We start from the raw sequence: 24,103 nt of genomic DNA on the forward strand, positions 1-24,103 counted from the left end.
TGGAGTTGGATTCCCATGGTAATTAGTTGGATTCTTATGACTACTAATAGAAATAATACTAATATTGTCATTTAAATACTATGGGTTTGATTTTTCTCTTGAAAGGATTTAAAGCTACCTGAATCATTATTTATACCTATATTTTTTTACATTTCCTGACCAGTAAGTATGTTTTAATTTCATTTTAAGCTAAAGAGCAATTCTTATCAATAATGCCTATAAAATCTGTAATTGTCTATAAACTTTAAACGCTGTCTTATGCTATGTGATCCTATNTATTGTCATTTAAATACTATGGGTTTGATTTTTCTCTTGAAAGGATTTAAAGCTACCTGAATCATTATTTATACCTATATATTTTTACATTTCCTGACCAGTAAGTATGTTTTAATTTCATTTTAAGCTAAAGAGCAATTCTTATCAATAATGCCTATAAAATCTGTAATTGTCTATAAACTTTAAACTGTCTAAAATCTGTAATTGTCTATAAACTTTAAACTTTAAACTGTTTAAACTATAAACTTTAAACATAAGCTGTCTTATGCTATGTGATCCTATCACTATTTATAGAAAGAAGCACATCTAAGAAGACTAATATGGTCCCCCAATAGAAGTCATTTCTTCTTTTCTTATTTCCATGTTTTTTTAATCTTATTATCAACTTCATTAGTAACATTTATTGTTCTCCCTATAGCTAATCCTTTTTCAAGTCTGTCTTAGACTACTCAATTTCCTTCATGTTTCTCTTTTCACAGGGGACTTTGAATCAGCCGTAAGGACATAACAGCTACGGGACTTGTAACCTACTGGTTATCATTGGTCAGAAAGAAAGGCAGACAAGAAATGCTCAGCAATAAGAAATAAAGTAGAAATTACTTACATGTATCACTTTTAGTAAGAGTTTATATTTTAAATAATTAGTACCCAACTCAATTGGAGGCAATAGAAGTGTTAGAGGAAATTAAGTTTAAAAATTCCACGTAAGATTTCTTGAGGTTCAAAGGTGAATTATCCCATAGAAGAGCATAATTCACGCATGATAGCTACAGGAAAAATAACTGTGACCTATCTGTTTCTATTGCTTACATTAATTATGTAAATCCATTACAATCAAATGCTGTGCCATAAGTAAAGTGGTCAGTAAGAAAAATCTGCCATAAGGAGATGGAGACTTAGTAGGAAGGAGCGGATTCCATCTCCCCTGTACACATGGGAGAAAATCCTGGCGGATCTACAGAGGAACAGCACAAACAGCCAACAGTTCCCCAGCATAGATGGAAATAAGAGACCATAAATTGTAGTGTACACTAAAAAAAACAGATGGTAAGGAGATGGCTGCAGGACAGTAGGGTCTCAGGGACCAGAGTGGAGAGGTGCTGCGGCATTCTGGGCTCCCGACCGGCACTGGGAGGGTCTACCTCGGACTCTTTGGGAGCCTCAGGCCTGCCACTGGGTCCTTGGGATAGAGTCAAGTCATCAGCTCCCTCCCTCCCCGGCCAACCAAGGTTGGGCAACACCACCAGGAGAGACCTGGTTGCTTGAGGTTGCTGGGAGGGTTATAAAGACAAAGGGCCATGATCAACCTTGGAGTCTGTGGTCCCCAGCTTGGGAGAATTTAGAGGTGCAGTGCAATGTTGGGCTCTGACTCCCACAGTCACTCTGGCTGGGGGATTAGGCTGTGCTGGGTGGCAGGCTTTCTTAAGGAAACATTTTTTGGAAAGTAAGCTGAAGGATTCTTCTGTGACAGCCACTTTGGCCTGCTCCCCACCCAGCCTGGCAGCTATCCCGAGATTGGGCAGAAGGCCTACAGTTGGGAAGGCCACAGAAATGGGAAGGGTTTGCCCCCAAACCACAAGACTCAGGCAGCCTGGCCGGTGTGTGCATGTGCACCCACACCCCAGCCCACAGCCATGACCCCCAGGAAAGAGTGCTCTGAAGAGGACCTAGATCCCCTTCGTGGGACACTGGGGAGAGGCGCCAGGTTAGCTCTTGGGGAGTGCTCGCAGAAAGACCACACCAGTCGCCCCTCAGCCTGCTGCAGCCATCCAGACGAGAAAAACCAGCTGGGCCAGTTTGAAACCAAGAGATGTTTTTTTTTTTCATTTTTTAAAAGTAATTTTTATCTTTTTAATTTTATTATTGTTTTATGTTTCAATGCCTTTCCCCTCTCTTTTCTTCTTTCTTGTTTTATCCTTTCTTCCTTTCTTTCCAAACTTATCACTTCTTCCTCCCTTCTCCTGCCTTTTTTTTTCCTTTTACCCACAAGTGACACAAACAACTTGGAACTGTGAAAAGACCAGAGTTGGACCCAAAGAGGGGGCATCCCAACAGTAGAGACAGAGAGACACATTTCACTTTGCTATAGCAGAGAGGCCACAAGTTCCTGCATACTTGTGTATTACTATTTTTAAATAATAATACACAGCCCTTTCTGGTGAAGGGCTGGAAACAAATTTTCCAAACAAACAAAGAGGAAAAAAAAAAGCCGGGTAGCAATATTCATATCAGACAGAATAGACTTCAAAAAAAGGACCATAAAGAGAGACCCAGAAGGTCACTTCCTAATACTCAAGGCAAGAATCCACCAAGAAGACATTAACATTGTAAATATATATGCACCCAACATAGGAGCACCAAAATATATAAAGAAAATCTTAGAGGACTTCAAGAAAGATATTGACAGCAACACAATTATAGTAGGGGATTTTAACAACCCACTGTCAAAAATGAACAGATCTTCCAAACAAAATATCAACAAAGATATTGTGGCATTGAACAACACCCTAAATGAAATGGACCTAACTGATATGTATAGAGCCCTTCATCCCAAAGAAGTGAAATACACATTCTTTTCAAATGCACATGGAACATTTTCAAAGATAGACTACATGATAGGACACAAAACAAGCCTCAAAAAATTCAAGAAAATTGAAATCATACCAAGCATTTTCTCTGACCACAAGGGACTGAAATTGGAAACCAACGCCAAAGGAAAAAGCCCAAAACACGTAAAATCATGGAGATTGAATAGCATGCTATTAAACAATGAATGGGTCAAGAATGAAATTAGGGAAGAAATCAGAAAGTTTCTGGAAACAAATGAAAATGAACTCATGACAACCCAAAACTTATGGGACCCAGTGAAGTCAGGCCCGAGAGGGAAGTTCATAGGCCTGCCTAAAAAAGATAGAAACATTTCAAACAAACAACTTAACCCTATGCCTATAAGAACTCAAGGAACAACAACAAAGACAGCCCAGAGGAAGTAGAAGGAAGGAAATAACCAAGATCAGAGCAGTATTAAATGACATAGAGACTAAAAGCACAATTCTAAGGATCAATGAATCCAGGAGCTGGTTTTTAAAGAAGATAAACAAAATCAACAAGCCTTTAAGTAGGCTCATCAAGAAAGAAAGAGAGGACCCAAATAAACACAATCAGGAATGAAAGAGGAGAGATTACAACTGATACCACAGAAATAGAAGGGGTTGTAAGAAATTACTCTGAAGAACTGTATGCCAAGAAATTTGAAAACCTAGGTAAAATGGACACATTTCTAGAAAAATATAATCTTCCAGAACTCAATGAAGAAGAAGCAAAAAGCCCAAATAGACCAATAGCAGCAAATGAAATTGAAGCAGTAATCAAAAATCTCCCGAAGCACAAAAGCCCTAGACCAGGTGGTTTCACAGGAGAGTTCTACAAAGCATTTATAGAAGAGCTAACCCCTATTCTTCACAGACTATTCCCAAAAATCCAAAATGATGGAAGACTCCCAAACTCTTTTTATGAAGCCAGCATCATCCTAATTCCAAAACCAGATAAAGACAGGTGTTGAAGGACAAATACCATATGATCTCACCTTTAACAGGAAGCTAAACAAGAAAACAAATAAGCAAGCAATATATAACCAAAGACACTGAAATAGAGAACAGGCTGACAGTGACCAGAGGGAAGAGGGGAGGGAATTTCAGGGGAAACAGGGGAGGGATTTAGAGGAACATATATAAAGGTACATGGACAACAATTGAGAAGGGTGGAAATGGGAGGGACAGGGGGAGCACTGAGGGTGGGATGGGATGGGAGAAATAGACAGAAAACTGTACTTGAAAAATAATTAAATAAAATTTTTAAAAGACACAACAAACAAAGAAAACTTCAGGCTAATATCACTGATGAACATGGAGGCTAAAATCCTCAACACAATATTGGCAAATCTCATCCAACAATACATTAAAAAGATCATACACCATGAACAAGTGGGATTTATCCCAGAGATGCAAAGATGGTTCAATATTTGCAAATCAGCAAATGTAATACATCACATAAACAAAAGCAAAGACAAAAATCACGTGATCATATCAATAGATTTGGAAAAAACTTTTGATAAGGTACAACACCCATTTATGATAAAAACACTCAGCAAAGTAGGAATAGAGGGAGCATTCCTCAATATAATAAAGGCCATATATGAGAGACCTACAGCCAACATCATACCCAAGGGACAAAAACTAAATGCTTTTCCACTAAGATCAGGAACAAGACAAGGCTGTCCATTTTCACCACTTCTATTCAACATAGTATTGGAAGTTTTAGCCACAGCAATCAGACAAGAAAAGAAAATAAAAGGCATCCAAATAGGAAAGGAGGAAACAAAACTGTCATTGTTTGCAGATGACATGATAGTGTACGTGGAATATCTTATAGATTCTACCCAAAACTGCTCGACCTAAGAAATGAATTTGGCAAAACAGCAGGATACAAAGTCAATATCCAGAAATCAAAAGCATTTTTGTATACCAACAATGAAACAGGAGAAGCAGAAATCAAGAAAAAAATCCCATTCGATATAGCAAAAAGAAATATAAAATACCTAGGAATAAATCTAACCAAGGAGGTAAAACACCTGTATGAAGAAAACTATACAACACTGAAGAAATCAAGGAAGGCACAAACAAATGGAAACATATACCGTGTTCATGGATTGGAAGAATTAACATCATCAAAATGTCCATACTACCCAAAGCAATTTATAGATTCAATGCAATAACTATTAAAGTACCAATGACATATTTCACAGACATAGAACAAACACTTCAAAAATTTATATGGAACCATAAATGACCCCAAATAGTAGCTGCAATTTTGAGAAAGAAGAACAAAGTAGGAGGGATCACAATACTTGATACCAAATGTATTATAAGGCCACTGTAATCAAAATAGCCTGGTACTGGCATAAAAAAAGACACATGGACCAGTGGAACAGAACAGAGAGCCCAGAAATAAACCTAAATCTCTATGTGCAATTAATATTCAACAAAGGAGGCAGTAACATAAAATGGACTAAAAATAGCCTCTTCAAAAAATGGTGTTGGGAGAACTGGACAGCTATATAAAAAAAAAAAAAAAAAAATGAAACTCGAGCACCAACTTACACCATACCAAAATAAATTCAAGGTGGATAAAAGACTTAAATATAAGCCACGATACTATTAAAGTCCTACAGGAGAATATTTGCAGGAAAATCTCAGATATTTCACGCAGCAACATTTTTACTCATATATCCCCTGCAGCAAGGAACATAAAGGAAAGAATAAACAAAAGGGATCTCATCAAAATAAAGAGCTTCTACATGGCTAAAGGAAACAGTATTAAAATAAAAAAGGACCAACTATATGGAAAAACATATTGGCCAATGATACCTCAGACAAGGGTTTAATCTCCAAAATATACAAAGAATTTACATGACTCCACTCTAAAAAGACAATCAACGCAATTAAAAACTGGGCAAAAGACTTGAACAGATACATCTCCAAGGAGGACATACAGAAGACCCAGAGACACATGAAAAGATGCTCAATATCAATAGCTATCAGAGAGATGCAAATTAAAACCACAATGACATACCACTTTACCCTAGTCAGAATAGCCATCATAAATAAAGCAACAAACAATAAGTGTTGGAGAGGTTGTGGGGAAAAGGGGACTCTGGTCCACTGTTGGTGGGATTGCAGACTGGTACAACCATTATGGAAAACAGGATGGAATTCTCTAAGAAAACTAAAAATGAATAATGCCTTTTGACCCAGCAATTCCACTGCTAGGATTATATCCTAACAACCCTGAGACACCAGTCCAAAATAACCTATGCACCCAAATGTTCATAGCAGCACAATTTACAATAGCCAAGAGTTGGAAGCAACCTAAGTGCCCGTCAGTAAATGAATGGATCAAAAAACTATGGTACATATACACAATGGAATTTTATGCTGCAGAAAGAAAGAAGGAGCTCCTATCTTTTGCAACATCATGGATGGAACTGGAAAGCATTATGCTGAGTGAAATAAGCCAGGTGGTGAAAGACAAATAGCATATGATCTCACCTTTAACAGGAAGCTAAACAACAAAAAAACAAGCAAGCAAAATATGACCAAAGACACTGAAATACAGAACAGGCTGACAGGGACCAGAGGGGAGAGGGGAGGGAATTTCAGGGAGAAAGGTGGAGGATTTACAGGAACTAGTATAAGGACACATGGACAAAATCTAAGGGGGGTGGAATTTGGAGGAAAGTGGGGAGAACTGGGGGGGAGGGTGCTGGAATGGGAGTAAAAAACAGAACACAGTATGTGAACAACAATTAAATTAATTAAATAAAAAAATAAAAATCTGTCATGCTAAATGAATCTCTAATACATAAAACGTTATGGTTTATTGTAAAATAGGGAAGAAAATAATAACTTAAGAAGGTTAACTATATTTTAAAAGCTTTCAAAATAAGACATCCGTATTTTCTTGAGACTCAATTAGAGGTTAAACACTTGACTTTCTTCTCTCCCTTGTTTTATACTAATAAGCCCAAGAAATATTTCAAACAATTCACCTACTCTTTTGAGAAAATTATGATCTCGCAGTAAAAGCCACATTAATTTTTTTTCAAAGTGAGATTAGAAATGATTACCAACACAATTGCCTTTCCATTATGTCAAACAATAGCTGTTAATACTTTGGGGTCTTGGACTTTCGAAGAATCTAACAAAAGCAATGGACCTTTGATCATTTTGCCCAGGTTAGGAACTCCTACTTAGATTGATATTTTCAGTATTACTTCCAGGAACTAGCAATATGGGATTGGAGTGAATTTACGATTCTCTATTTCCCTTTCTCCCTTCTCCTTCCCTCTCTCTTCCCTCCCACTCCCCATCCCTCATTCTTTATTTCTTTTCCTCCCTCTCTCTGCTCTCTGCCTCACTCTCCATTTCCCTCTCTGTTTTCTTAGCTATTTGTTTGACTATTTCTTTATCAGGGTAAAAAAAGTCTTGCTCTCTTTAAAAAAAAAATAGATACCACTTAAGAAACAAACATCAATTAGAGTCAGACATTCCACGTTGTGTAAGTCAGTCATCTCTTGCAATGCCCAACTAGCTAGGAAATGGAGGTATGAAGAAGACAGCACTGGGAAAATGTATCTGTGAGCAACATTTGCAGACAGAGGCAGGACAGAATCTAAGCTTTTCAGGTTTAACTATTTTTCCAATAATTAGCTTTATTGGATTTGAAATAAAGCAAACTAGAGAGACTCTGTGGTAACTGTTAAAATTTCCAGTTTCAGGACTTCCGCCAAGATGGAGGCATAGGTGGAAACACTGTGCCTTCTCCCACAACCAAGTTTGAATACAACAAAAGTTTGGAGAACTAGGACACACCCAAAGACCAGAAAATGGAACTATACGGAAGTCCGACAACTACGAACTGTTCAATGAGGACAGTAATAGAGGTGGAGCCAGCAGCGGAGCTGGGTCAGGCAGGACAGATCCCCCAACCTAGGAGTGCAGGCAGCCCGGAACCAGTTGGGGTGTGGGGCAGACTGACCATGGTCACACATTCGCGCACAGTGAGATGGACCACGCAGGCCCCAGGGGGCGAACCCAGTGGTGGAGGGTTGACAGCGGTGGCACACTTGCATGCAGTGGAATGAAACACGTGGGCCTGATGATGGTGGTGGCTGCGGCGCCGGTGGGGGCTGTGGCGGCAGGTGGCAGAGGGAAGCCATTGCCCCTCTTTGACCCCGCCCCCACATACAACATCACAACCCAGCGACTTAGTTGCCATGCTCTAGTGAACACTTTAGGGCTCCGATCTTGCTACGGAACACGCACGGACAGCCCAAAAGGTGGCGCAAGAAGAACTCAAAGTCCCAGAGCCAATAACTCTAAGCAACCAAGAGATTGCCAGCCTCTCAGAAGCACAGTTCAAAACACTGTTTATCAGGATGCTCACAGAACTGGTAGATTATAGTCACAAATTAGAGGAACGTATGAAGGCTAAACTAATTGAAATGAAGGGAGATGCATAGGAAACCAATAGCGATGGAAAGGAAACTGGGACTCAAATCAATGGAATGGACCAGAAGGAAGAACAAAACATCCCACCAGAAAGGAATGAAGAAATGAGAATTCAAAAAAATGAGGAGAGGCTTAGGAACCTCCAGGACATCTTTAAACGTTCCAACATCCGGATTATAGGGGTACCAGAAGGGGGAAAGAAACAGCCACGAGTGGAAAACGTATTTGAACAAATAATAAAGGAGAACTTCCCCAGTCTGGCAAAGGAAATAGACTTCCAGGAAATCCAGGAAGCTCAGAGAGTGCCAAAGAAGTTGGACCCAAGAAGGAACACACCAAGGCACATCATAATTACATTAGCCAAGACCAAAATGAAGGAGAGAATCCTAGAAGCAGCAAGGGATAAGGGGACAGTCACCTACAAAGGAGTACCCATCAGACTGTCAGCGGATTTCTCAAAAGAGACCTTACAGGCAAGAAGGGGCTGGAAAGAAGTATTCCAAGTCATGAAATCCAAAGACCTACAGCCAAGATTGCTTTATCCAGCAAAACTTTCATTTAGAATGGAAGGACAGATAAAGTGCTTCTCAGATAAGGTCAAGTTCAAGGAGTTCATCATCACCAAGCCCTTATTATATGAAATGCTAAAGGGACTTATATAAGAAAAAGAAGATGAAAAATATGAACAGTGAGAGGACAGCAAACACACAGTTATTAATAACCACACCTAAAACAAAAGCAAACCAAGAGGACAGCTAGATCAGGAGTGGAACCATAGAAATGAAGAACACATGGAGGGTTAGAAACAGGGGGGTGGGAGGAGGAGAAGGGGGGAGAAGGCACAGAAAATAGCATAGATGGTAGGTAGAAAATAGATAGGGGGGAGGGCGAGAATAGTGGGGGAAATATAGAATCTAAAGAACTTGAGACACGTGGTTATAAACTAAGTGGGGGAGAATGGTGGGGGAGGGAGTGTGTGGGTGGAGGGGAATGAAGGGGGGGAATAGAACAACTGTAATGGTATAATCAATAAAATATATTAAAAAAATAAAAAATAAAATAAAATATTAAAAAAAATCCAGTTTCAAATTTAGGAAATTTTACCACATATAACCTTCCTTTGCCCCTTCCTCCTGCTCCCCAGCTCTTCCTGCCCTTCCTTCTTTTCAAAATGGCCAATGTTATAAAAAAGGGATTTGATTTTTAAGGAAGTAACATTTATTAAGATTAATGTCTCCGCTAATGGCATCACAGTGACTATGACAACAACATGAATGAGAATGAGTAAATGTTGGTATTTACTTAAAAACAAATTCTATTTTAAATATTAACTTAAACCCACTAATCCTTTAATTTATTTCATAATGTTAGTTGGACTTGGAATGAATCAGACAGACCTATAAAATACTCACACATATTAAAAGATTAGGCTCTATACACTACTAAATGTGTGAAGAGCAAGTATAGTCCTAAATACATGTATATTTTAAATGAAATTAACTTCTGTTATCCATTTTTAAAGATATCCTTTCAATTGGCCCAATAGAGTAGAAATTTAAAGAGTTTCTGTGTCAGGATAAATTTAAATACCACCTCATTCCTTAATAACTATACGATATTGGGTAATTATTTAACTTCACTGAGCCTAAAAAATAGTGAAATAACACTATGCAGAGCTGCTAGCATTAATCATGACTGTGGAAAAAGAATGCCAAGCACAAAATATGCACTTAATGAAGAAACCAGTCCACCCATTGCCTTCACATCTACAGGCTGGAGATGATGGTGATGGTACCTACCAAGGCTGTCGTAAGGGGTTCACACGAGTTTATATTACAAGCTGCAATGCACTATGTAAGTGCTGGCCATGACCCTTGCAATCACTGATGTTCTAGTTGTTACTGTTGTTAGATAGATATTAAGGTTTCACTACTGGTGAAATTGTCTTCTGAGAAACTGTATTTCTGATCATTCTTTTGGTCATTCCAAAAACAATTAAAGACCCTAAATTTCAAAGTTTCAACAGTTTGTGTTGGTACACAAGTCAGAGGCATGTCTTGAATATGTACTATGTAAAGCACAGTCCCACATTAAACATGAGACAGAAATAATCCAGAGCAATTAAACACTACTGTTCATTTAGTGTCATAAATCTTTCTCAGTGTGTGACTGTATGAGAATTTTGGCTACACCTGTGGAAAAAGTTTGCCTCGGTTCCCCTTGAAGAGTGAACAAAGAATGCAGTCTTTGGGCGGTTTCCAGTCAAGAGGGTGGCAGAGTAGACACAGTACTCAACACCTGCCACAATCACATCGAAACGACAACTGAACTACAGAAAAATCATGACTGAGAACTACGTGAAATCTGGCTACACAGAGAAGTCCTATAAACAAGGATTTTTAAAAGCCACATCAAGACTGGTAGGAGGGTGGAGACACAAAATGAGTTCCACCCCCACCCACATGTGGTGCTCAATAATTGGGAGAGATATCTCAGTGATGGAGGTCTTCTCTGAGGAGTGAGGGGTCCCAGGCCCACTGGAACTCCCAGCCTAGGCTTCCAGTCCTGGGAAAAGAAGTCCCCATAACTTCTAGCTATAACTAGTGGTGACTGTGGCTGAATGAGATGGAGGGACCTAGCAGTTCCAGTTCTTCTGAAAGGGCCCGGACACACACTCACTCAGATTCAGTCACTCTGAGCTTCAGTGCTGGGGCGGCAGCTTGACAGGTGCCGGAGACACACAGGGAGGAATCAGATGGTTTGGCATCAGAACGAGAGCTGGAGAAGAGGTGTTGGCAGAGGCTGTTGTTCCTCTGCCAAGCCCTCCGGCTCACATAGCGGGCAGGCGGGTGCTGTACCTGAGTCCTCAGCAACCTCGCTAACAGAGTTTAGCCTGCCCTGGTGATTCCCTGAGAGCCCACCCAAATTTGGGTCCATCCAAGGCATTTCCAGTGGCTTTTCCATGCAAATGGCCTGTTTTGGCTCATGCTGCCAAGTTTCCTAAACCCTTTCAAGCCAGCAATATCTGGTCTCTCTGTACCCCATACATAATAATTAAATGACAATAAACACATATATATCAGCAATTACTTTAAATACAATGGATTAAATGCTCCAATGAAAAGACACATGGTGACTAAAGGGGTAACAAAACGAGACCCCTACATATGCTGTCTACAAGAAACTTATTTCAGATGAAAGACACACGGACTGATAGTAAAGGGATGGAAAAAGTTATTTCATGAAAATAGAAATGGGGTGTTTTGGGGTAAGGGAAAAGCTGGGTAGCCATCCTTATATTAGTCATAAAAGACTTTAAAACAAAGGCTACATAACAAGAGACAAAAAAGGACCCAGCAATTCCCCTCCTGGGTATTTGTTTAAAAAAAAAACCCAAGATACTAAGTCAGAAAGACATATGCATCCATACGTTTATTGCAGCATCACTTACAATAGTCAAGATATGGAAGCAACCTAAGCATCCATCACTAGATGAATGGATGAAAGAGAAGTGGTGCTTATATACAATGAAATATGACTCAGCCATAAAGAAGAGTGAAATCTTGCCTCTGTAAAACATGTATGGAGCTAGAGGGACTGTGCTGAGTGATTAAGTCAGAGAGAGGAAGACAAATGCCAGATGATTTCCCTTACATATGGAATCTAAATAAATGTACAAGCCAAACAGAAACAGACTCCTAGATACAGAGAACATTTTGCCAATTGCCAGATGGAAGGGGGATTGCGGCGATGGGTGAAAAAGGTAAAGGGATTAAGAAATACAAATTGGTAGTTACAGAATAGTTATGAAGATGTAAAGTACTATATAAGGAATACAGCTAATAATATTGTAACTACTATAAATTGCATCAGATGGCTACTAGATTTTTGGGGATGATCACTTTGTAGGGTATATAAATGTCTAATCACTTGGTCATACATCTGAAATTAATATAATATTGTATGTCAACTGTAATTGGTAAATTTTAAAAAAGCACTCTTCAAATGAAGTTTGCACATGGAACAGCCCCACTGGTGGTCTGAAAGAATTCCCGGTTTTCTTCTAAGAACCTGCCACTCAGCAGACCCTCAGTTCACCTAGTTTAGACACGGTAGCTAAGAAGGGTAGGGAAACACCAGCTGCTAACTTCTTACTTGGAGAAAAATGGTTCCAAGATGCTTGAATCTTTAACAAAACCTCAAAACCACAAACCTTCCCATACCCAGTGGAATTTGTGCCCTAAAAATGCTTTCCTAGGGTCCAAAATTTGCATGGAAGAAAAAGGGCTCTATGGAATGTAACCGGAGAGTTGATCTGATCGCACATCTCTAACTGGGCAGGTCTGGGCAGTAATCATGCCCCAAGCACATAACTTTTTAATAAAAGGCTTATCTTTGCCTCCAGCAGGCTCTATCCATGTTTCTGTGCGTTTAGGTTAGTGCACTTTTGAAGTGGCCCCCTTTCCAACCCTTCCTCCTCATATCTGATCGTCCTTTCAAACCCCTCATGAGAGCATATAACCTTAATTAGCTTATAATCTGATCCTCACCTTGCTTTCTCCCACCTTTATGTAATCTTCCTTACGTTCCTTCCTTAATTCAAGTGCATGAAAGAAACTGCAGAACTGTTATTCTCAGAAACAAGTGAGCTCTTGCTTCCCCACAGTGGAGAACAGGGCCAATAAAATAGCAATGCTCTGGTTACTATAGCATAAAATATATAAAACAAAATGGCATCACTCATGTCAACTGAGATAGCTGCCAGTCAGCCATGAGACTTTGGTTCAGGGGGAAACTACCTAAATCATGCTAGACACATCTGGCAAGGAGATACACCTATGACATATGCACATGTGATGAGAACAGCTATGTCTGTAAAGTGGAACCAACCACAAGTGGGCTCCTGGGGAAAGTCCACACTTGCCATCAAGGGTGCCAAGGCATTTATCAAGAGACTCTGAAGGGTAGAGTACATGACTCTCAAAAGTATAACTGAGGCAAGTTCCAGACCACCGCTGAGATAGCTGAGCTTCATATACCAGAGTGCTACTCCATGCCACATTGATCTCTCTTGGCGTTGGCTGCCAAAGACCCTTTCCTGCTGGACTGAGGACTTTGCCTGCCCAGCTGCCCACCTGGCTTCAAACATCATTCCTTGCAAGATACTGACGGCTCCCTTGCTCACCACGCTGTCTCCTGGGCCTGCAGACTGAGACTCTGGGATGCAGGTTTGTCGTCCCCCAGTTCTCACATGTGATGTTAGTGCTGATTATTTCTGATTAGGATTGTTATTAGGTTAGTATACATTTAGATTCAATCTGCAATAAAACCTGAGCAAATCTGTATTAATAAAATGCAAGTGAATGGCACAGTCACCTGTGTTGGCTCCCTGTTATTTGCCAGTGTCAGTGTCACCTGTAGGACTGGTGGTCGTACAGGTGGCTCGGTGCTTTCGGTTCTCAAGGCCCAGATCAGATGATCTGAGCAGAGACTGAAGGCTGACTTATAGGAAAGACTATATTGCAAACATATGCTTGCAACATCCCCTAGGTCCTCAATTTAACTCTTACAAAAATTCTCTACAAGTTTCAATATTTTCTACATCAGCAGTTGTAAAACTCACAAATTCTGAGTTCATAGGCACAACACTTCTGAATTACCATTCAGAAAGCATTCTGCCACCAGGGGAAGGTAGTTTTATTTCTATCAAATTCCAGTATACCTTTAAAAAATTGTCTGGTGTGGAAATGCAATTTATGTTATCTAGTATTTTTACCTGGTGTGGAGAAGAAAACCTCTTTTCATATGTGAGCCTGCTTCCTTCTAAGGAAAAACGGAAACCTTTCCTTCTAATGCTGTCTTCAGATTCAGATTTGCGGACTCTGTCTTCCTTCTCTCCCTCTCCAGACTGTTCTTTCTGTTTCTTTTTCTTCCTTCTGTTTTTCAGCTCTTTTTCACTCTTGGAGCTCAGCTTTGACGCCACTGAGGAACTCTCTGAGAAGACTCCTATCCCGCCTGCACCACTGAAGTCTCTCGACTCAGCAGAGGCTGCTGCAGCTGCTGCCTAGAAGGGCATGAGGTCAACGGTGATTGCATAGAAACTTTGAGGAACTCAGTCCACGTTGCTGCTTAATTTACTTTAGCATCATGAATATGATCTTGAAAAACAATGCTCCATTCTGGTACATATTTTGGACAACAATACATTATCATTAGACCAATTAAAGAATTAAAATTAACAGACAGGTGGAAAATACATGTGACTGGTCAAACCCTTCAAGCTCTGGTATCACACTATGCTTTCTCATTATGTAATATTATGAAGTAGGCTCTTAACTGTCATAGCATTATTTTTTTCTCTGATTTAAACAGTATCTTAAGAAGGAAAGAATTTAACAATTAAAAGTTTCTTATTTTAGCTTGATTGATTACACTTTCACTTGACAATGACTTTTAGTGCCAATCTAAATTACCAGTTTAATGTCAAGTATTGTTTAATTTTAATGAACTTTTTCCTCTTTGATTTAAATCACTGCACTAAGAAATGAACAACAAAAACATATTACATATATATAAGAAAATCCCAGATCATGGCATCTGAATGAATTTGTAAATTATAATAGTACAGTTTCTGGAAAGAAGCAGTATTCAATTATGTAGTTGCAACACCAGCATATTTTATTTATCTGGCCTTGATTCCATATTTGGGATACTCAGTGTTAAAAGAGAGCTGTACTCAAGATCCAAGAAAACCCCCCAAATAAGCAATTGAATTAGTTAATGCCATTAAGTCAAGCAAATATAATAGAGAGTAAGTGATTTACTATGTTCACACATCAGTGTTTTCCTTATGCAATCCACCAACTTGCATTTAAATACTCTTCAAATAGAAAATCAACACTGAATGGGTATTTGTCTTTCTGGACTCTAGAAAATAATCTGTTTGACTGCAGTTTTCTGACCTTTCTCACCTCTAGTGACACCAATGAAAAAGCAACTATAACTTCATTCCTCTCTGATTGAGGACATGTTGGTCTAACTACTTTGTGAACTTGGGTAAGTAAACAATCACGGGGAGAAACAGGTGTCAATAGAGCAATTATAAATCACATTTTGATGACGTTAGTATTGATGGTAATCATCCAAATAAAACAATAATCTCCAAATAACCAAATAGGCTCCTAGCACTTACCAAACACATGACACGTGTCAAATGTCAATTTAACCACTGCTGATTTAGTTTCCTAAATGCCACTGATCTCAATAGCACGGTCCGAGAATTGAGATAAACACAAAAGAGCTCAATGTTTGCTAACTATACCTGAGCTTCCTCTTGTTGCTTTTTTAACTGTTCAAGCATCTGCTGAAATTCAGCCTCTTTCTGCTCTGCCTCTTCCAAGGTGGCCTGATTCTGTTCCTCGTAGGCCATGGCCACCACAGCCAGGATCAAGTTTATCAGGTAGAATGAGCCCAGGAAAATGACCAGCACAAAAAATATCATATATGTTTTCCCAGCAGCGCGTAATGTCTGCAAAATGAAAGAGATATTTTATTACATTATATAGGATGTTACAAGCTCATATTCTAAGTAATAAAGTATTTTATAGCAATTCTCTTCATCTCACTATTTCATGCTTCCCAGAAGAATAATTTTATCTGTTCTCACCAATTGATAAAGATTTTCCCAGAAGTCTTGTGTCATGAGACGAAATAAGGACAGGAAGGCCCAACTGAAAGTGTCAAAGCTTGTGTAGCCATAGTTGGGGTTTCTACCAGCCTTCACACAGATGTATCCTTCCGGACACTGGCTGGAATTAGGTTAAAGCAAAGAGAGGAAGTCAGTAACTGCAAGTCTGTTGGCTGTTTTTCTGGTTTATACATGTCAATTCCTGTTTTATACAACACCAGCGAAAGCAGATTTCTCTCACTTTACCCAGCACTTAACTCAGCACTATGTGGACTGATTTACATAATAACAGAGTCTATTAAGTCTATTTGTGAATTCCTCTGTGACTCATAATTGACATTACTATATTTATCACATCTCCATATAAAAGCAGTCATATCATGATTAATATCTTTAGGGACTGGTGGACATAGACAGAAAAATAAGTCTACAGAGAAAAAACTAATTTTCACTGAAGATACGTAGAGGTAGAAAAAAGTGTGTGTGTGAGTAGAGAAAAGGCGTGGGAAAAGATAGGTGGGGCAACCCTGAAAGGAGGAAATAACTCCTGCACAGTGAAGAGGTCATATGACCTTGATGATTAAGCTGACCTGGACTCAGTATCGTGCCTGACATTTCTGGGCTGCATGATCTGGGGCAATTTTTCTTAACCTTGCTGATCTTCAGGCACCTGACATGTAAGAAAATTCTAATAACAGAACCTGTCTCACAAACATACAAGCATTGAATAAGATATTGTATGTAAAGCATTTAGTACAGTACAGATAAGAAATTAAAAGCGGTATGTTTTACTTATCACTATGATCTGAAGATAAAGGCAGTACAATTTTTCACATATTAGCCAAATGCAAAGCCTTTAACCACTGATAATTCTGCTACAAGTATTAGTTACTAATACTCACACTTTCATCTTCCATAGAAGGAACAATGAAAAGTACTTATTGAGTGCTACAGTAGCTCTACATTCACTAATCCACTTAGTTCTTACAGCCATCCTATTATTAAACCCCTTTATCACAAGGAAACTACGTGGCAAGGAGATGTAACATTATATGGTGGAGTCAGGATTTGAACCTATGCAAACTCTCCAGTCTATTGCTACAATATGCTAGGACATATATCTGGCATTACCTCAGATATTGTACATTGTCAGCCATGGAGACCACATTAGCATACAGGGTGGGGCAAAAGTAGGTTTACAGTTTTTCATAAGGAATATAATATAATAATTAAGAAATAATAATACAAGAATAAACTTAGTTTTGTGTATTCACCACTGTAAACCTACCTTTATCTACACCCTGTAGATAAAATGTCATGGTTATAAAAGTACATGCTTATAAACTCTAATAACTTAAGCTTTTTATATATACATTCTGCTTTTTTATCTCCCAACGAACTAATTAGGAAGATCAGCCGTGACCTAGTATGGAAAAATAATTGCTGCACACGAGTGTGTGAAGGAAGTGAGAATCCACACTTATCCCAGCTATTTTGAGAGTCAGTATGAAGGGGAAATTGTGAAGGGCTTTGAATGAAGAGTGAGCAGGGGTCAGGTGGGTAGGAGGTGGCAGGTGATTAAGGCTGATGGAGCATTGTGGGTTGGACTCAGTATGAAACATGACTTACCCTGCATCGGAGCTGTTGCCACAAAGCAGAGCATCATTTTGCCCTTCCAAAAAATAAAAGTGACCTATTTAAAGAATAAGGAATATAATCATTAAAAAACTCTCAAAACGCTTTAGCCATTGTATCTAGACAATAAAGCTTGTAATTTTTAACTGTAAAGAGATGACTAAAATGATAAATATATCTAGTGAAATAAAAATATTTTAATAATCATTGAATGATAAAATATATATCAGAATATAATATTTTATTCTTAAAAGATTTTATTTATTTATTTGTAGAGAGAGGGGACAGGAGAGAGAAAGAGAGGAAGAGGAGCATCAATGTGTGGTTGTCTCTCACACACCCCCAACTGGGGTCCTGGTCTGCAACTCAGGCATGTGCTATGAGTGGGGATCGAACACGCAACCCTTTAGTTCACAGGCCAGCACTCAATCCACTGAGCCATACCTACTAGGACTCACTATAAGATTTTAAATAAACATATTTAGAAAATTGTTTTTAAAAATTTTGGAGGGAATAACTATAATAGCATTCTCACATCAGCATTTTGTAAATAGAAATTCAAATTGCTGTGATACTTCAAAAAGAGGTGCCAAATTAAAGCTGTCTTCCTGGCAAAAAAAAAAAAAAGTGAGAGAAGGTAAGCATACTTGCTTCTAAATGCTTTCATGAAAATAAAATTTTACTTTACAAATATTGTTTGCCTGAATTTCAAATAGATTCAGACATCTTTCTCTTACCAATTTTAACTTAATTTCCTTTAAGAAGTGGGCTTAGGTATTTGCTCTTTCTATGTTGTTGTAAATAAGTGTTTTACTTTGGGTTTTGGTTTGATTACTATCTTTCAAATGAACAAAATAAACTTGTTTCTCTGGAGATATATATATATATTCTAACTGTATCTAGTTCTTATTGTTATGGAATATCTTACATATAACTTTAATAAGTTGCAAAGAAACTGGGGAAATTTGGGTCATGATTTTATTGAAAAAGTTTTAATCCTTACTTCACAACATATACAAAAAATAATTCTAGATTTTTAAAGATTTAAAAACAAGTTTATTAATATAACATAAAGCATGTATAGGGCTTTAAATGTGGAATATATAAGTAGATGCTTTATGTGCAGAATATGTAGGTGAATATTTTTATTCCCTCTAAATAAAATTTATTTTCTATCTTAACCTATACAAAAAATTAAAAAATGATGCCATTGCCAAAAAAAAACCAAAATCACTCATGCATCAAAAACAAGTGATGAGATGAAAAACAAGCTGGAGGATATATTTGTCAAAATAGTATTAATATACTTAATGAATGAAACCCTTAAAATATACTATCACCTAATAGAACAATGGATAAAAAATATCAACAAATATTTCACATTATATAAAATAAGTAAGATGCTACTGATACTAATAAAGATACCTTTATAATTTTAATGTATTAATTAGAAACAAGAGGATGCACATCTCCTCTACCAAAAGGTTTTAAAATGTGGTAAGAGTCAATATTAGTGAGTGCTCTGAACTCTCTGGAGAGCAATTTGGCCCTGACTTCATAGTCTTAACCTGGTTGTACCTTTGACCCCCCAATATTCTATTAGCAAAAATACATTTGAAGAAAACAATTAGAAGTAGAGAAAATATTTATGTGCAGTTATTGTGCAGCTATTATAATATTAATAAATGCAAAACCTCACAAATAATGGAACATTTGTTTTATTTATTCATTTGTCCAACAAATCTTAATCTCCCCAATATAAATTGTTGTAAGCATTCTTCATAAGAATACTAACTCTTAAAATATTAATACAATGTGAGAAGGGATAAAATATTATATGGTTCTGAAAACCATGAAGGATACCTCAGAATAAGTATCCCAAGTGGAGTATTGGTAATCAAGGGATCAATGGAAGTTGACTAGCTAATTGTACATGGAGAGGCTGGGACCTGGAAATCCAAGTGATGAAGAAGCTGGTTTCATCGGTAAGAAATTATACTAAAGTTTATGGCATCATAAATTTATTTTGATGCCCATCCCTAAAAATAAAATCAAACTATACTGACAAACAAATCTAAAACCATGACTGACACCAAGGGAAAATATTGGAATAAGAATATTATAGAGGTAGGTTTCAAGTTAACATTTTCTATCAGTAATGAGATAATAGCTGGATTGGGGTTACTGAACATTCTGATGAATACACAAATTCAGTTTCATCTTGGTGAATGGTTTCTCTATTTTCAGGTACATGATATGGACTCAATACATAGACTGAGTCAACCAAATAGGGCCAAGTTATTTTTCCTCCATCTTCATTACAATGCATTTCAGCATAAATTTCTAAACAGCTCAAACTACTGATTTATTTAAGGTGATTGAAACTCCTAATCAGTGCGTACCAAAGAAATACAGCTTAATATGGTGTTGCTTTTAACATGGATTTAGGAAAAGATAACACATTTTCAAACGATAACTTTTATCATTTTGATTGATAGATATAGAGAAAGAGGTAAGATATTCAATTTCTGCATCACACGTACTGATTTATCTTAAATTGGTCTAAGTCATTTGGTTCACATAAAAATTAAAACAATTTCCAATATGTACTTTTTTATATATTTAAAGGGCTAAACAACTTAATAGATAAAAGAATGTATCTTACTTTCATCTTCAATATATTCATCCCAGTTCAACATGCTCACTGTCCTATTGTAAGTGGTACCATTCCCATCCAACGAGTTATTAAAGAAGGAAGTGATGTTTATCTCAAAGGAAGAATTATCTGGAGGCCACTGCAAGCATTTGTTCCGCAGGTTGCCCATGAACAGCTGCAGCCCGATCAGAGCAAACACGCTCAGACAGAACACAGTCAGGATCATGACGTCGGAGAGCTTCTTCACCGACTGGATCAGGGCCCCCACGATGGTCTTCAGGCCTACAAATAAAATCAAAGGGAGAAATTTAAATATACTATTTAATAGCTACTTTACCAACAAAAACATCATGAGCTTGTCCTGGAAAATAAAGATGTCATGCAGAATGCCAAGAATATTAGTGTAATGTTTGCGATTGAATAACATTTTCATGAAAAGCCTGCTAGCTGGTGAAAATGAATGAAAGCAGAACTTGTATGTTCATTCGAAAACTGTGAATGGAAATGAACCAAAGTGGACTTCCAAACACTCCTTAGAATAAAATAATGTTTTTTTTATTCATGCTTAGACATCAATCTTTTGTAAATACTTTGCTTTTATTTGCAGATGTCTTACTCCCTAACCTCTTAGTGATTTTAGAAAAATCTGTATGAATAGAGTAGTAATAAGTCACCAGGTCAACTGAATTATAAGGTTATATGTCTCCAAATCCTGCAAGCTTGAGTATAGGTTAGAAAAGGAAGACATCTGAAAACCGAGCCCCATGCAATTCTCATGCTATCCTTTGCACTTTCATTTACCTGGAGGTAAGGAAATGACCGGTTTTTGACCTCAATGGTCAAGTTTGCATCAGTTTGAATGTCTCATACTTTAGCTTCTACGTGGAAAGCTTGATGTTACAGGATGCAGACCAGATAGGCTGTTACTGCAAATGCTTCATGCAAAAACTCGTTAAACTCAAAGGCTGATGTATAACAGTCTTAAAGAAAGCAACTAGTAAAAGCAATGAATCAAATCCATCCAAAATATGATGTACTGATTCTTGCTTTTTAAAAATAGTTTTTTGCCGTAGGTGACAAGCAATAAGGCTTATGCACAAAAGCTGCGATTGTAGCACCAGAGCCGCTCAACTCAGCCTCAGTGTTTAACCCAGCTCTCACCTGGAATGACTGAAATTGTTTTCAGGGCTCGGAGAACTCTGAATGTTCTCAACGCTGAGACATTGCCCAGGTCCACAAACTCTGTCACATATCTGCAATGGGGGGTTCACACACAAACACAATGACAAAACACAAGAAACAGTTGGAGATATAAGGGGCCTACCATTTTACACCAGATTCTTCTTACCTGGAATTACAGAAATAGTTTTCAAAGCTCTCAAGACTCTGAAAGTTCGAAGAGCTGAAACATTGCCTAGGTTTACAAATTCTGTTACATACCTGTAGAATTAAATCAGAGTTATTCAGAATTTAGGGAAAGCTAAGCCTACGTTGGTCTTACATTCAGACCTTTTCAAACCTTAATGAGTGTTGCCACCAGATTTCCCAATGAAGAGGAAAATGGCATTGTCACAAATCATGATCTCTGTTACTTGGAAAACTCTTATTTTACAGTGCTAACTGAAATTAAAGCCATATAATTACTATGATAGTTCCTATCTTCTCCAAAATAGTCATTTAATTGGAGGAGACATTCTAAATTTATAGGATAACTATGAAAAAATGATTGATCTGTTGAGGGAAGCCACCAAGGAGAAAAACAGTACATACTCCCACCGATGACTCACTCTTCCAGGATGGAAGATGTATTAAAATACTTACGCAAAAGTAATGACTGTGAAATCCAACCAATTCCATGGATCCCGTAGAAATGTGAAATCTTCTAAACAAAAGCCCCTTGCAAGTATTTTTATAAGTGATTCAAAAGTATAAATTCCTGTAAAGGTGTACCTGAGAAAAAAATAGTCAAGCTCATATTAAAGATTTAGTAGGTAGCTTACAAGAACATAACTTCGAAGAAACTTAAACAACAAAAAATAGAGGTTTCTACATCGTGGGTCCTTACAACATAGAGTGTAGGCAGGGTTTATGGCAGAAAGAAACATTACATTTTGAAAGACATTCTTTTTGACTGTAACTGAATGAGTACTGTATTTGCTACATCAATTTGAAGGCCCTAATGTTTCTATATGAAGATATTATCTAAAATACACTGGTTTTGGGTCTGACTGAAGCAAATAGATGTTAATCCAAAAGATTAATGATGCATTGGTGTTCAATAAAATGTGTTATTAAGATACATGAAATATATACTAATAAAACAGAAAAGTAATAGCCATAAGAAAAGGAATATACAAACTAAGTATAATTTTTATCATTGGATATTAGTCATCACTGATCTTCAGAAGACAGTGAGACTCACAAGAAAGATAAAGGGTTACAAACGTTTGACATCAAACCAGTGAAATAATTTGAGCTACCAAATGAATCACCACTGCAAACTTGGACTTAGAGGTAATTAGAACTTGAAATGAACTTGAATCATTGTCTAACTTGTCTGCTTTGGAGGAGATAGTATGATTTGTTAAAGAAACTGGAATCTCAAGCTGTTAAATGCACAATTTGAAATAAAAAGGGATGAGAATATTGAAAGATACATTTAAGTTTCTACTTACTCCACATTCTTTGTCCAGTCTGGAGGATTACTCATTGTCATAAACACACAGTTGGTAAGAATGGTGCACATAATGAGCACATTGAATAAAGTAAGGTGTTGTCAAGGAAGACAAAGTTCAACAGAAAATCTCGCATTCACACACTGCCATGTCTTACGCCAGCATGAGGTTTAGAGTTGTTACGCCCTTATACTTTTACATGAGTTTGTTTTTTTCATTTCTGTCACTCAACAACCCCACATCTAGGCCATGTCAAGCCAACTCATCAACTGTTCTGAGGCAAATTTGGTGCATTTTGGTAATTACAAAGATTAAGTATAGAGCAATATGTTCATTAGTAAATAATTTACCAACTTAACTTTTTTAACGACTGATTCAACTCAATGACAACTGCAAGTTCAGCATGTACATAAAGCATGAAAATTCAACAGAATTCAAGTGAATAATTAAGCGCATCATATCTCCACTCTAAGGGTGGCCCTGGTGACGTGTCTTTTACAAGATCCTTTCTAAGTGGAGTATAGAATACACTGTAATTGCTCATAAAATTCTGAATAGTAAGAAAAAAATGGCTAGTATCAGTGTTGGCATTTCTTGGATTTGTAACTGTGGCCAAATTACTTGTCAATTTCCCTGAGCCCTGGTTCACTTCACTATAAAAGTGAAAAAATAACTATTTTACAGGATTTCTGTGAGGATCAAAAGACGTTAAATTTTTTGACAATATGTGTAATGCCTCTGATACACAGTAAAGGCTACAGAAAGTGCTGTCCTGCCCTCCTAGATCATGGAGAACACTACTCACAGTGAATGTCTCGTTTGCTTCACTCCACCTCCCTTTGCTTTTGTGGAATAGTCAATGCCCTTCATTTTTCTGAAAAATGACAAAACTCTTTAAGAAAATGTTTGGTAGTCAGATAATGAAATGACTTCCTTTTATATTGAATAAAAAGCATAAGGATTCAGTTGCAATTATGCAAAAGAACTTTTATCAATGTAAATTTAGACACAATTAGAAAAATCTCAAAGAATAAATGGATGCTATTCATAACCCTTCTCACGCTTCATTTTTATTCTACATTTTCACATCACTCACACATAATGA

At 37.6% G+C, this 24,103-nt stretch overlaps 1 protein-coding gene across 1 annotated transcript in view; it reads right to left on the bottom strand.

Annotated features, from left to right (window-relative positions):
• SCN2A (sodium voltage-gated channel alpha subunit 2) overlaps window positions 1-24,103 on the bottom strand; it is a 144,558-nt gene that overhangs the window by 64,548 nt on the left and 55,907 nt on the right. Inside the window, exons 4-11 of the mRNA XM_037044560.1 lie at window positions 22,999-23,088; window positions 22,145-22,273; window positions 21,672-21,763; window positions 20,333-20,605; window positions 17,662-17,725; window positions 16,012-16,153; window positions 15,667-15,873; window positions 14,122-14,409 (exon numbers count right to left, since the gene is read on the bottom strand). Of these exons, the coding sequence (XP_036900455.1) occupies window positions 14,122-14,409; window positions 15,667-15,873; window positions 16,012-16,153; window positions 17,662-17,725; window positions 20,333-20,605; window positions 21,672-21,763; window positions 22,145-22,273; window positions 22,999-23,088 (1,285 nt within the window). The remainder of the gene's footprint in view (window positions 1-14,121; window positions 14,410-15,666; window positions 15,874-16,011; window positions 16,154-17,661; window positions 17,726-20,332; window positions 20,606-21,671; window positions 21,764-22,144; window positions 22,274-22,998; window positions 23,089-24,103) is intronic.

The sequence above is a fragment of the Sturnira hondurensis genome, unplaced genomic scaffold (genome assembly GCF_014824575.4).
Source record: "Sturnira hondurensis isolate 20B ecotype Veracruz unplaced genomic scaffold, ASM1482457v3 Scaffold0004136, whole genome shotgun sequence".
NCBI classification, from domain to species: domain Eukaryota; kingdom Metazoa; phylum Chordata; class Mammalia; order Chiroptera; family Phyllostomidae; genus Sturnira; species Sturnira hondurensis.